Source organism: Carcharhinus amblyrhynchos, unplaced genomic scaffold (assembly GCF_965287045.1).
Source record: "Carcharhinus amblyrhynchos unplaced genomic scaffold, sCarAmb.v2.hapA chromosome_122, whole genome shotgun sequence".
In the NCBI taxonomy this organism is placed as follows: domain Eukaryota; kingdom Metazoa; phylum Chordata; class Chondrichthyes; order Carcharhiniformes; family Carcharhinidae; genus Carcharhinus; species Carcharhinus amblyrhynchos.
The window spans coordinates 165684-179421 of record NW_027649862.1 but is presented as its reverse complement, the minus strand read 5'-3'; the positions used below and the strand labels follow the sequence as shown (position 1 = coordinate 179421).

The window sequence follows — 13738 nt, the reverse complement described above, 5'->3', positions numbered from 1 at the left end:
CTGTAAAGGGATATGGATAGGTTGAAGAGGCAAAAAAATTGTCAGGTGGAATATACTGTGGAAAAGGTGAACTTGTCCACTTTGGCGAAGACGGTACAGTGCAAGGCATGACTCACCAACGTGGATCGGAGCTGGGAAGAGGCCATAGTCATGTTCTCCGGGAATGTACTCCAGCTTCTCCTTCTTCACCAGAATCAGGCGACTCTTTGGGCTAGGAAGAGCAGAACAGCATTAAGATCAGAAAAGCAAGCTTCAGATGGGCAACTACAACCACAGCAACTTCGACCTTCAGAAAACCAGCCTGTGTGTCAATAGCATTCAGTACAGGTTCAACAACAAAAACAGAATATTCTAGAAAATCTCAGCGAGTCTGAGAGCTCCAGTGCAGAGAGAATAGAGCCAACGATTCAAGTCTGGCTGACCCTCCGTCAGAACTGGAGACGAGGAGAATAGGACAAGATTTATACTGACTGGAAACATTGGCTCTATTCTCTCTCCACAGACGTGGTCAGACAAACAAAGAAAATTACAGCACAGGAACAGACCCTTCAGCCCTCCAAGCCTGCACCAACCATGCTGTCCGACTGAACTAAAACCCCCTACCCTCCTGGGGACCGTATCCATCTAAAGAACAAAAACCTGCTGAAATTCTCTGTTCCTTTTTCAGATTTGAACATCTGCAATATTTTGCGTTTATTTGGTACAGGTTTCTGATCGCAGTACGTTCACATGGCAGTGTTATCACCGTACGGTGCAATAACACAAGTGATTTTAGTATTGACGTTACTTCAGCACTTGTATATTTTGTGGCTCTTTCATCCGTCGTGGTCTCGCTTAGATGAAAGGGAACAGGCCTGAAATCCAATTTCTTATTTATTTCACTGTCAGTGTATAATTTTACAAAATACATAAATCAATTTACTACCAATCTTTTACCAATAAGCTGCAAAGATAATAAGCAAGTGGACAGTAATTCTAGTCCAAACTAACATTTTATTTCTTTTCTCTCCTCTGCATGCACACCAAGCCGAAAATAATATATATCACACTGACTCCAGAATGTTAATGTCTATATCACGCCAAGCCCAAAACATTGAGGAAAAATGTACTCATCAAGATTAAACATTTTACTACCGGGGAAAGAAATATATTCTCAGTCAGGCACAGACTCCCAGGACAGGTACAGCACGGGGTTAGATACAGAGTAAAGCTCCCTCTACACTGTCCCCCCATCAAACACTCCCAGGACAGGTACAGCACGGGGTTAGATACAGAGTAAAGCTCCCTCTACACTGTCCCCCATCAAACACTCCCAGGACAGGTACAGCATGGGGTTAGATACAGAGTAAAGCTCCCTCTACACTGTCCCCCATCAAACACTCCCAGGACAGGTACAGCACGGGGTTAGATACAGAGTAAAGCTCCCTCTACACTGTCCCCCATCAAACACTCCCAGGACAGGTACAGCACGGGGTTAGATACAGAGTAAAGCTCCCTCTACACTGTCCCCCCATCAAACACTCCCAGGACAGGTACAGCACGGGGTTAGATACACAGTAAAGCACTCTCTACACTGTCCCCCCCATCAAACACTCCCAGAACAGGTACAGCGCGGGGTTAGATACAGAGTAATCAGTAGTGAGTTGAAGGTTTATGAAGAGACAGGAAAGTGGAGTTGAGGTTGAGATGAGATCACTATGATTGTATGGAATGGAGTAGCAGGCTGAATGGTCCACTCCCACTCCTAGATCTCAGACTGCTTGACAATTCTTGCAGTCAAAATCAGCAGTCTCACATTTTCCCACATGATGCTTCACCTATCGAACCTGTGCCCATTCACTTACCTACCCGTAACTCTTTGCTGACTCAGTCCTCCTCACAACTTATATTCTTATCTTCAGCAAATTAGGCCGAGATACACCATGTGTCCTCATTCAGATCACTAAAGACTAGAAACAGCTGCAACAGCAGCACCGAACCACCAGTTAGTTTGCAAACCTGAAATGACCCATGTATCTGGACTCTTAACAGAGTCACGATGTGGAGATGCCAGCATTGGACTGAGGTGGACACAGTAAGTACTCCCACAACACCAGATTAAAGTCCAACGGGTTTATTTGGTAGCCTTCAGGCACTCACCTGATGAAGGAGTGGCGCTTCAAAAGCTTGTGCTGTGAAATAAACCTGTTGGACTTTAGCTTAGTGCTGTGAGACTACTTAGAGTCATAGAGGTTTACAGCATGGAAACAGGCTCTTTGGCCCAACTTGTCCATGCCACCCTCCTTTTTAAACCCCTAAGTTAGTCCCAATTGCCTGAATTTGGCGCACATCCCTCTGTACCCATCTTCCTCAAGTAACTGTCTAAATGCTTTTTAAAAGATAAAATTGTACCCACCTCTATGACTACCTCTGGCAGCTACTTCCAGACACACACGACCCACTGTGTGAAAAAAATGCCCCTCTAGACTTTTGTATCTCTCCACTCTCATCTTAAACTTCTAGTTTTAGACTCCCCAGCCTTTGGGAAAAGATATTGACTATCTAGCTGATCTGTGCCCTTAATTATTTTATAGATCTTTATAAGATCGCCCCTCAGCCTTCTACACTCCAGAGAAAAAATTCCCAGTCTATCCAGCCTCTCCTTATAACTCAATCCATCAAGTCCTGGTAGCATCCTAGTAAATCTTTTCTGCACTCTCTTTTTTTAAAATAATATCCTTTCTATAATAGGGTGACCAGAACTGTACACAGTATTCCAAGTGTGGCCTTACCAATGTCTTGTACAACTTCAACAAGATGTCCCAACCCCTGTATTCAATGTTCTGGCCAATGACACGAAGCATGCCAAATGCCCTTTTCACCATTCTGTCCACCTGTAACTCCACTTTCAAAGAGCTATGAACATGTACCCTAGATCTCTTCTGCTGTAACTGTCCCCAATGCCCTATCATTAACTAAGTCCTGCCCTGGTTCAATCTATCAAAATGCATCAACTCATATTTATCTAAACTAAACTCCATTTACCATTCGCCAGCCTACTGGCCACTTGATCAAGATTCCATTGCAACTGGAGATAACCTTCTTCACTGTGCACAATGACACCAAATCTTCATGTCATCTGCAAACTTACGAACCATGTCTATTAAATTCTCATCCAAATCAGTAAAATAAATGACAAATAACAGTGGGCACACTGCTGGTCACAGGCTTTCAGTTTGAAAAACTCTCTACAGTCACCCTCTGGCTTTCGTCATCAAATCAATCTCATACCCATTTAGCTACCTCACCCTGGATCCATGAGATTTAACCTTATGCAACAACGTACCATGTGGTACCTTATCAAAGCCCTTGCTAAAGTCCACGTAGACAACATCAACTGCACTGCCCTCATCGTTCTTCTTGGTTACCGCTTCAAAAAGCGCAATCAAATTTGTGAGACATGATTTTCCACTCACAAACCCATGCTGACTGTTCCTAATCAGTCCGTGCATCTCTAAATACCTGAAGATCCTGTCTCTCAAAACACCTTCCAACAATGTACCCACTACAGATATGAGGCTCACTGGCCTATAGTTCCCAGGCTTTTCCTTGTAGCCCTTCTTGAACAAAGGCACAACATTTGCCACCCTCCAATTTTTAGGCACCTCACCTGTGACTTTCGGTGATTCAAATGTGTCTGCTAGGGACCTGCAATTTCCTCCCTAGCCTCCCACAATGTCCTGGGATACACTTTATCAGGTCCCAGAGATTTATCTACCTTGATGCGCTTTAAGACTTCCAGCACTTCCTTCTCTGTAATATGTAACTAACAGGTATATCCTGTCAGTTAGTTAATTCTGTCTCTACGTTGTCACATGCTGCAGGTATATTCTGTTAGCTAGCTAATTCACTCTCGACATTGGGATATGCTGCAGGTGTTAGAATGAAGGAGAAAGGAAGCAGGGAAAGGACAGAAGCTTCCCACAGCGATGGATCTGAAGCCATGAGTTACAATCACAGTGCAGCCACGGGCACTTTGTCAAGAGAACAAAGCCATTTATGTGACAACTTTACATGTCTCTGCACACGGTCTACAAACCTCTTGGCAATATGATTAAAGAAACAAGCATTGTGACACAGAAAAATCATCAACTTGGATCGGAAGCTGTGATCTCACACCATTTCCAAATAAAACAGACAACTCTCTGAGTGCGAAGCTCATTCCTTCACCCACTTTCAGAAATTCTCTGTTATCTTAATATCTTGTCCCAGGAAGGGGCAAGTGGGTATGCTGTTGCCACTCCTTTGCCAAAGTACATTTTACTCTGGTCACTAGGTGAGTCACAGGACATAGGTTCACCTGTCTTCGGTTCTTCCATCAGGCTTTCCCTCTCTACCACCACCCCACCTCCCGACCTCCCCACCCAGCCACCCAAAGGTAGCTCTGGCTGTGAGCTGGAACCTCTCCAAAGTGTGAAGCAGGGCAATTCCATCACAGCAACATCCCAAAATTTTTAACGATGGCACAAGCACAACATAGATGAATTATTGTAAACTGGAAATGTGCTAAGCTTATGACAGTTTTGACATACTGTGTTCTGAGTGACTCTTTCCTCACAGCAACCAAAGCAAGGATCAGAGTCCAGGGAGTACAACAGAAAGCATCTACTTCCAACCTGAACACCAGGGACAGGGCACACAACAGAAAGCACCTACTCCCAACCTGAACACCAGGGACAGGTAACACAACAGAAAGCATCAACTCCTAACCTGAACACCAGGGACAGGGAACACAACAGAAAGCACCTACTCCCAACCTGAACACCAGGGACAGGGAACACAACAGAAAGCATCTACTCCCAACCTGAACACCAGGGCCCAGGGAACACAACAGAAAGCATCTACTCCCAACCTGAACACCAGGGCCCAGGAAACACAACAGAAAGCATCTACGCCCAACCTGAACACCAGGGACAGGTAACACAACAGAAAGCATCTACTCCCAACCTGAACACCAGGGCCCAGGGAACACAACAGAAAGCATCTACTCCCAACCTGAACACCAGGGACAGGGAACACAACAGAAAGCATCTACTCCCAACCTGAACACCAGGGACAGGGAACACAACAGAAAGCATCTACTCCCAACCTGAACACCAGGGCCCAGGGAACACAACAGAAAGCATCTACTCCCAACCTGAACACCAGGGCCCAGGGAACACAACAGAAAGCATCTACTCCCAACCTGAACAGCAGGGACAGGGAACACAACAGAAAGCATCTACTCCCAACCTGAACACCAAGGCCCAGGAAACACAACAGAAAGCATCTACGCCCAACCTGAACACCAGGGACAGGTAACACAACAGAAAGCATCTACTCCCAACCTGAACACCAGGGCCCAGGGAACACAACAGAAAGCATCTACTCTCAACCTGAACACCAGGGACAGGGAACACAACAGAAAGCATCTACTCCCAACCTGAACACCAGGGACAGGGAACACAACAGAAAGCATCTACTCTCAACCTGAACACCAGGGACAGGTAACACAACAGAAAACATCTACTCTCAACCTGAATATGAAGTCTCAAATAGAAATATTGCTTGGTGTTTATCACTGGATGCTACCAACTCATTCAGTAATTTATATTTTGCAGCATTTACAAAACATGCTAACAACAACCAAGGCCAGGGTAAGATCACAAACAACCCTCTTCTTTTACTCTTGAATATCAGAAGCAAAGTAACAACAGAAGACAGCCTAATCTCAAGATGATAAAGTGGTCAGCTTAGCTTAGCTGAAGTGTCAGTCAGTCGCAGAGCTGCAAGCTCAAACTCGACTCTGAAACATGGAACACAATTCTGACCAGCTTTAGGGCACCGCTGAGCATGTGCTGCATTGTCAAAGAAGCCTGACTTCACCCGAAACCAAAATGAAACTGAGGGACCGCTCCCAATGTTCCGGCCGTCACTCATCCTTCATCCCACACCCATTAAAAACTGCTGCTTTCAACAGCAGCTCACTGACCTTGCTGAGACATTACTGCCCTCAACATAGCTGCCCATCTTGCCCAAGCACCAGGGACCAAATTCCCAAGGGATTATGATACATCAAGCTTTGTGGAGGCTCGCAAGTCTGAGGGGATCGTAATACAAATGCCCTTCTCAGAAGGAAAGCTTTAGCCTTGAAGCCAGTGCTGCTGGGTAGTCATGTTTTCTTTAAACTGTGCATTCTTAGTCCCACCGGGAGGGGGATGGGAAGAGAGAGAGAGAGAGAAAGACAGGCAAAGACACAGAGGCTGCGAGAATGCTGTTGCTTCCACACTGAAGGTGTTCTATTTTGGGAAGGGTGACCGGTAACTGCAGTCAGCCTATAATCCGTAAGCTTGATTGTCTAACATTGTAGAGGAGTGTACCAAGTATAGGCCAAATTCACTGTTCAGAATCGGGAGCGCTGGTGCACAGTGTGGCCTGCCAGGAACAACGTCACCCTGCCCAGAATAGAATCAATGGCATCCCCTGGTGGTGATGGAGTCAAAGCTTTTCGCTGAGCAGCACTGATCCGTGCCAGCTCTGAACCTGCAGTATGGGGAAATCAAAATGACGATCGAATCCCACTTCAGACACGGCGGAAAAGCTGCCGGCACTATTTCACAGAGAAAATCTAAAAAGTGGAGAGAACGGGTTGGTCCCTTATTCCAACCTAGCTCTGTGTGGACAAGGTCAGCGTTGCTGTGGTGGGACAGCCTGAGTAAATACGCCAAGGGCATACATTTTATAGTGTGTGTTTGGTAACAAGCTGGCCTTTTATCCTCTCCTTACTGAAGGTGAACATATCGCAGTGTTCGGGCAGCAAGGATTGGGTGGGGTGTTTCTGTCCCACATCCCAGGAATCACTCAGATTGGATCCTGCAGGGTTTTAATAGATGGGAACAGAGGTGAATTGCACACAGCCTAACTGATAACGGACCACCTGCAACCTGGAAGCAGTGACTCCCAGGCTGTAACTGGCCCGGAAAATCTGCTACCACCAGGATTGAAGTATTGCAGCACAGCCCCAGGCGCTTCTGTTTCCGAGAAGGAGCAGCGGCAGCAACAGGAAACAATCTCCGACTAGTGCTGAAAAAGTTTTATCTGAACCCTGGCCTAAAGCTGGGGGGGAAGACAGAGGAAAGAAAAACCCGCCCGGTGTGCAAAATCAACAGTCTTGGTGAGGTCAAGCAGCACAGCGACTGCTCACCAGAGCAAAATACTGTTTGGTTTCGATTCACAGTCCTCCACAAGGGGCTCCTCGGCGGGGGAGACTTTTTCACTCAAAAAGTCAAGTAAACAAATCAGTGTCAAGATCACAGGCACTTTTACGTTGAGCCTGTTCTCACGTACCCCCTAAGTGGCTGGGTGCAGCTGTCAGACCCTGGGTTGGAGCAGGCTGTTTAACCGCTTAATACTGTCTCACTCGACAAATAGGTAGGTGGTGAGATCAGCAGCAAGCTCTAAATACAAAACTTGATGCCCCCCACCCCACACACACACACACACACACACACACGGTTAAGCAAGCAGGGCCACTGCCAGTGAAGGAAGTGTTTCATATTCCAGCCAGGGAGGGAGAGAGAAAAAACTCCAATGAGAAGTAATGAAAGCATGAAAATCCCCAGCAGGCCTGACAATAATTGGACTGGTTAAAAAAACAAAACAGATGCACGATTCAGAAAAAGAACTTTTATAATGATCGAGTCCTAGTGAAGGATTCCCCCACTCAATGTTACCCACAATCTAAAAACAGATCACCTTTCAGCTGAAGGTTCTCCTGTGCATTCCAGTCTGTTTGTAATTTTATTCATAGAATCCCTTGTGTAGGAGGCCATTCAGCCCATCGAGTCTACACCAACAACGATCCCACCCAGGCCCTATTCCCGTAACGCCACACATTTACCCTGCTAATCCCCTGGCATTAAGGGACAATTTAGCATGGCCAATCCACCTAACCCGCACATCTTTGGACTGTGGGAGGAAACCAGAGCACTCAGAGGAAACCCACACAGACACAAGGAGAATGTGCAGACTCCACACAGACAGTAACCCAAGCTGGGAACTGAAGGCTGTGAGGCAGCAGTGCTAACCCACTGTGCTACCGTGCTGCCCCGAGCCAGCAATAACTCTCCTGTGTTGACACTGACAAATTCATCATCGACTTTCTCGCGGAGAATCTGGGTTTGAGTTTTCAGACCCAATGCAACTTTAAAAAACATTTTTTTTGGGGGGGTTGAAAAAGCTGCGCACGATGATGGTAATATTTCTCACAGTTTACTCACTCGGGAATCTTGTAGACGTCAGAGTATAATCCTGCTTTCTGGGATTTTTTCTTTGGAGGGCGAGGGGCTTTCTTTTCCCTCTGGATGGGTGGTTGCGGATGTGGGGTCACGGGATCCATCGATACTGTCTTCCCAGCGGCCTTGGATGGGACAACTGCTTCTGAAGACAACTCGGGGGAACTATCGCAGTGAGGGAGGGCAAAAAGGGTAGTGGTAGTTTAATACCATGACCGTGTTCACACCCTGTGCAACATTAAAATGCTTACACTTCTCATGCACCGAAGCAGCAATTATTATCGATTAGTGTCACAAGTAGGCTTACATTAACACTGCAATGAAGTTACTGTGAAAATCCTCTAGTCGCCACACTCCAGTGCACGTTTAGGTAACACTGAAGGAGAATTTAGCATGGTGAATGCACCCTAACCTGCAGGTCTTTTGGACAGAGGGGGGAAACTGGAGCACCCGGAGGAAACCCACTCAAACAGGGTAAGAACATGCAGTGACCCAAGCTCCAAATCGAACCCGGGTCCCTGGCGCTGTGAGGCAGCAGAGTTAACCACTGTGTCACCCAGTTTCCCCAAACAGCCTCAGGATAACCGGTCATTTGCCTTTTGAGCTCTGAAACTGCTGGGTTTTGAAAAGGATCTGGGGCACGGGGACTGCCAATCTGGAGCGTCACTGGGCACCAATAAAGTTTAAATTCAAATTGGTTTTAGTTTTCAGATCACTCAGATTGTAAATACTAACAGATTTTCTGAGTTCGCCATCAATGAAGCAACAATGCCAAGGGCAGCTTTCCCCACACATCAACTTGAAGTTGAATATGAAGGGGACTAAGTTTACTGAAGGAGGACAGACTGCCAGAGCTCCAGGGGCTGCAAGCCAGACATTCCTGGGCTAATGCCCAGCCCACACTTGTAGCTCTAAAAGCAGCCTGCTGAGCAAATCGCTCTTCGAGAACTTGTCTGGATTTTACATCCAAGCCAGGGCTGACATTTTTCAACTTGCCTGCCCAGTATTGGTAAGAGGTGCCGGCTCTTTGTCAGGCTAATAGAGGGAGGGTCCACTATAGGCAGAGCAACCCATCCAGGAAACCATAACCAGACTTCCCTGCAGACGAAGCATTCATGAGATCGATGGACCCAAACAATTCCACCCTCCATTTGGCAAGACAGGAGGATGAAAGCTCATCATCGACTGGAATCCCTAAAGTGCAGAAGAAACCAAATGGCCCATCGAGCCTCATCAACTCTCTGACAGAGTACCTAGGCCCATAACCCCACACTTTAACCATGGCCAATCCACCTAACCTACATATCTTTGGACACAAGGTGGCATTCGGCATGCTTGGTTTCATTGGTCAGAACACTGAATGCAGAAATTGCAATGTTAGGCCACACTTAGAATACTGTGTACAGCTCTGGTCACCCTATTATAAGGAGGATCTTATTAAACTGGAAAGAGTGCAGAAAAGATTTACTAGGATTCTTCTGTGACTTGATGGTTTGAGTTATGAGAGAGGCTGGATAGACTGGAACTTTTTTCTCTGGAGCGTAGGAGGCTGAGGGGTGATCTTATAGAGGTCTATAAAATAATGAGGGGCACAGATGAGCTAGATAGTCAATATCTTTTCCCAAAGGTAGGGGAGTCTAAAACTAGAGGGCAAAGGTTTAAGGTGAGAGGGCAGAGATACAAGAGTGCTCAGAGGGGCAATTTTTTTCACACAGAGGGTGGTGAGTGCCAGAGGTAGTAGTAGAGGCAGGTACAATTTTGTCTTTTAAAAAGCATTTAGATAGTTACATGGATATAGAGGGATATGGGCCAAATGTGGGCAATTGGGATTAGCTTAAGGGTTTTAAAAAAAGGGCGGCATTGACAAGTTGTCCTGTAAACCTCTATGACGCTATGAATAAGGAGCAATTTAGCATGGCCAATCCACCTAACCTGCACATCTTTGGACACTAAGGGGCAATTAACTCTGGTAAGAAGTCTCACAACACCAGGTTAAAGTCCAACAGGTTTATTTGGAATCATGAGCTCCTGAAGCACTGTTCCTTAATCAGGTACCACAAACCATTACTCGCAGCATTCCGAAAGCTTGTGATTCCAAATAAACCTGTAGGACTTTAACTTGGTGTTGCGAGACTTCTTACTGTGCCCACCTCAGTCCACATCAATTTAGCATGGTTTATCCATCTAACCCATACATCTTTGGGCTATGGGATGAAACCGGAGCACCCAGAGGAAACCCAAGCAGACACGGGGGGAAGGCGTAGACTCTGCACAGTGACCCAAGTCAAGAATAGAACCCGGGATCCCTGGCACTGTGAGGCTGCGGTGCTAACTACCGTGCCGCCCAAAGTTACTTCCCCTTTTCAAATAAACTATGAAATTTGTTGCTGTGGTTCGGAATGAAGTTATCCTGGACTTTGACTTCCATGCGGGTTGTACGGTTAGTGTGAAACAATGGAGTGTGGGGCATCTTGGACTACAGTGTGCAAGGGAGAGGTGAAGAATGATTCAAATCCCAGCTCAGAGCCTCTTGCAGAGTCTGACGCCTATGGACCACACTCCCCCAACAAAAGGGTCAATATGGCAGCAATGGTGAAAAAGGAGCAACAGCAGGAGAGACCTACCCATCTTCAAAGTGCCTTTTCCGCTTCACGCCCTTCCTATGTTCCGACTGCTGCTGGTTCACACTCTGCAGCACCGATTCGATAACGTCCATGATCGTGTCCGACTGCTTGCTCTTCTCTGCGCTCTCACTCTGCTCCTCGGGAAGCGCTTGGTCTTCCTTCAGAGGCAGCGAGGCGCAGAGCTGAGAGAGGCTCAAATCCCGCTTCCTGGGTCTGCCACGTTTGCGTTTCACGATGTTGTTACCTGTCCGTGACTGCCTCTGAAGCTTCTTTGCTTTCAGGATCTTGTTGACGTGGTCCAGGTTCTTCTTGGTGGCCAAGATTTTGTCGAAATTGCACATCCTCCTTGCCTGACATTGAATGGCTTCTATTCGGCCTTTCTTCAGTCGGTGGCCAGCAATGAGATTCTGTTTGTCCGTCGATAAGTGGCTAATCTCTGGGAAGCCGTGTGCTGCGATGGTGTGGCTGACCGGAGTTTCTGCCCGTTTATTCTGGCACCTTTCCTGACTGTAGCTTTTGCCGGAGATGGGGGTTACGGGGCTGTCGGGACGAGCAACCGTCACGCTGGCTATAACATCTTCTATTGTCTTCTCAATGGCCATTTGTTGTGAGCCATCTTGCGTTATGCGTTGTATGACATTTTCAATAGCTTCCTCCACTGGACTTCCTAGCTTTGTACCTCTGGACACTGATCCTGTTCCTTCAAACAAAAAAGAGAAAGAAAATCCCGTGAGGAAAAACATGGACTGTGTGCAACTGCAATCAGAGAGAACAACTCCGCTCCCATATGCTGCTCCAGTGCAAGAACTTGCCTAGTTTACACCATCAACAACACTTCCCATTTCCACACACACACACACACACTTCTTTACAACTTCAAGTACGAACTGAGCTTACGAAATGCATTCTCTCGGAATTATGATCAGTAACTTCCCTGGATCCACCCACACACAAAGGCTGCACAGTGAGGAGCAGTGCAGACAAAGACCAGGAAATGCTGAAGAATGGTGAAGCATGTTGCTACTTGTATGAGAATTATACAAAGTCAACATTGACACTGTTTGGAAGCCAAAAGCGTTTGCTTTTAGCTTTGAGAAAAGGTCATCTGGACTCAAAACATCAGCTCTTTTCTTTTCTTACGGATGCTTCCAGACTTGCTGAGATTTTCCAGCATTTTCTCTTTTGGTTTCAGAGTCCAGCATCCACAGCAATTTGCTTTTATATTTACTGACACCATTTTTTTTGTCATTTTTTTAAAAAAGATGTACGATATTTCATAGAATCCCTACAGTGTAGAAGGAGACCATTCGCCCCTATGTGTCTGCACCGACAAGCAATCCCAACCAGGCTCTATCCCCATAGCTCCACATATTTTCCCTGCTAATCCCTCTAACCTATGCATCCCAGGACGCTAAGGGGCAATTTAGCATGGCCAAGCAACCTAACCCACACATCTTGGGACTACCTCAATCTGGTAAATTACTTGTTTGAAAGTATGAGGTTTGGGTGGCAGAGTGGGTCAGCACTGCTGCCTCTCAGCGCCAGGAACCCGGGTTCAATTCCCGGCTTGGGTCACCGTCTTTGTGGTGTCTGCACGTTCTCCCCATGTCTGCATGGGTTTCCTCTGGGTGCTCCGGTTTCCTCCCACAGTCCAAAAAACGTACCGGTTAGGTGGATTGGCCTTGCTAAATTCTCCTTCAGTGCTTGTGCATGAGTCGCAAAAACCCAGCTTGCAGGTGCAGCAGGTGGTCAGGAAGGCGAATGGGATGCTGGCCTTCATAGCAAGGGGGATTGAATATAAAAGTAGGGAGGTCTTGCTGCAGCTGTATAGGGCATTGGTGAGGCCGCAGCTGGAGTACTGTGTGCAGTTTTGGGCGCCGCACCTGCGCAAGGATATTTTGGCCCTGGAGGGAGTGCAGAGGAGGTTTACTAGGCTGATACCGGAGTTGAGGGGATTGAGCTATGAGGAGAGGCTGAAAAAACTAGGCTTGTACTCGTTAAGAGTTTAGAAGAATGAGGGGAGATCTCATTGAGACGTATAAGATGATGAATGGGATGGATAGGATAGAGGTGGAGAGACTCTTCCCGCTCAAAAAAGACAGTAGGACTAGGGGGCACAGCCTCAAGATAAAGGGGAGGCGGTTTAGAACGGAGTTGAGGAGGAACTTCTTCACTCAAAGGGTGGTGAATCTCTGGAATTCTCTGCCCGTTGAAGTGGTGGAGGCTGCCTCGCTAAATATTTTTAAGAAGCGGGTTGATGGGTTCTTGATAAGAGAGGGGATTAAGGGTTATGGGGAGAGGGCGGGAAAGTGGAACTGAGCCACAACAGATCAGCCATGATCTTATTGAATGGCAGGGCAGGCTCGAAGGGCTAGATGGCCTACTCCTGCTCCTATTTCTTATGTTCTTAACAGGCGCTGGAGTGTGGCGACTAGGGGATTTCACAGTAACTCCATTGCAGTGTTAATGCAGCCTTACTTGTGACTAATAAATAACTTAAGAGGTTTATCAAGGTCGAAAAAAAGACAAACTAATTTGTGCAATCCTGCTTGAATGACTTTGGGAACGAAGTCTGCTGAATGAAACAGAGCATGTGAAGCTGTAACGGGAACTCTGTACACAGTGAAAGGGAAATGATTTGGTGCATTGGAATTTTACACTTGGAATCAGGATGTGTTCAGGAGGACGGGGCTGCAGTAACACAAGTGTGGAGAAAGCCTGCTTCCTGATAGCAGACACAGGACACCTGGACCTCGACATCAATCCCCCTTTCTTTAAGCATTGCAGCTGCTGCAAACGCTC

The 13738-nt window shown here is 46.7% G+C and overlaps 1 protein-coding gene across 2 annotated transcripts in view; it reads right to left on the bottom strand.

Annotated features, from left to right (window-relative positions):
- Positions 1–13738, bottom strand: part of ash1l (ash1 (absent, small, or homeotic)-like (Drosophila)) — a 245067-nt gene that overhangs the window by 110879 nt on the left and 120450 nt on the right. For both annotated transcript variants that reach the window (XM_080183023.1, XM_080183024.1), the window contains exons 4-6: positions 10937–11636; positions 8298–8477; positions 117–211 (exon numbers count right to left, since the gene is read on the bottom strand). In XM_080183023.1, the coding sequence (XP_080039149.1) occupies positions 117–211; positions 8298–8477; positions 10937–11636 (975 nt within the window). The remainder of the gene's footprint in view (positions 1–116; positions 212–8297; positions 8478–10936; positions 11637–13738) is intronic.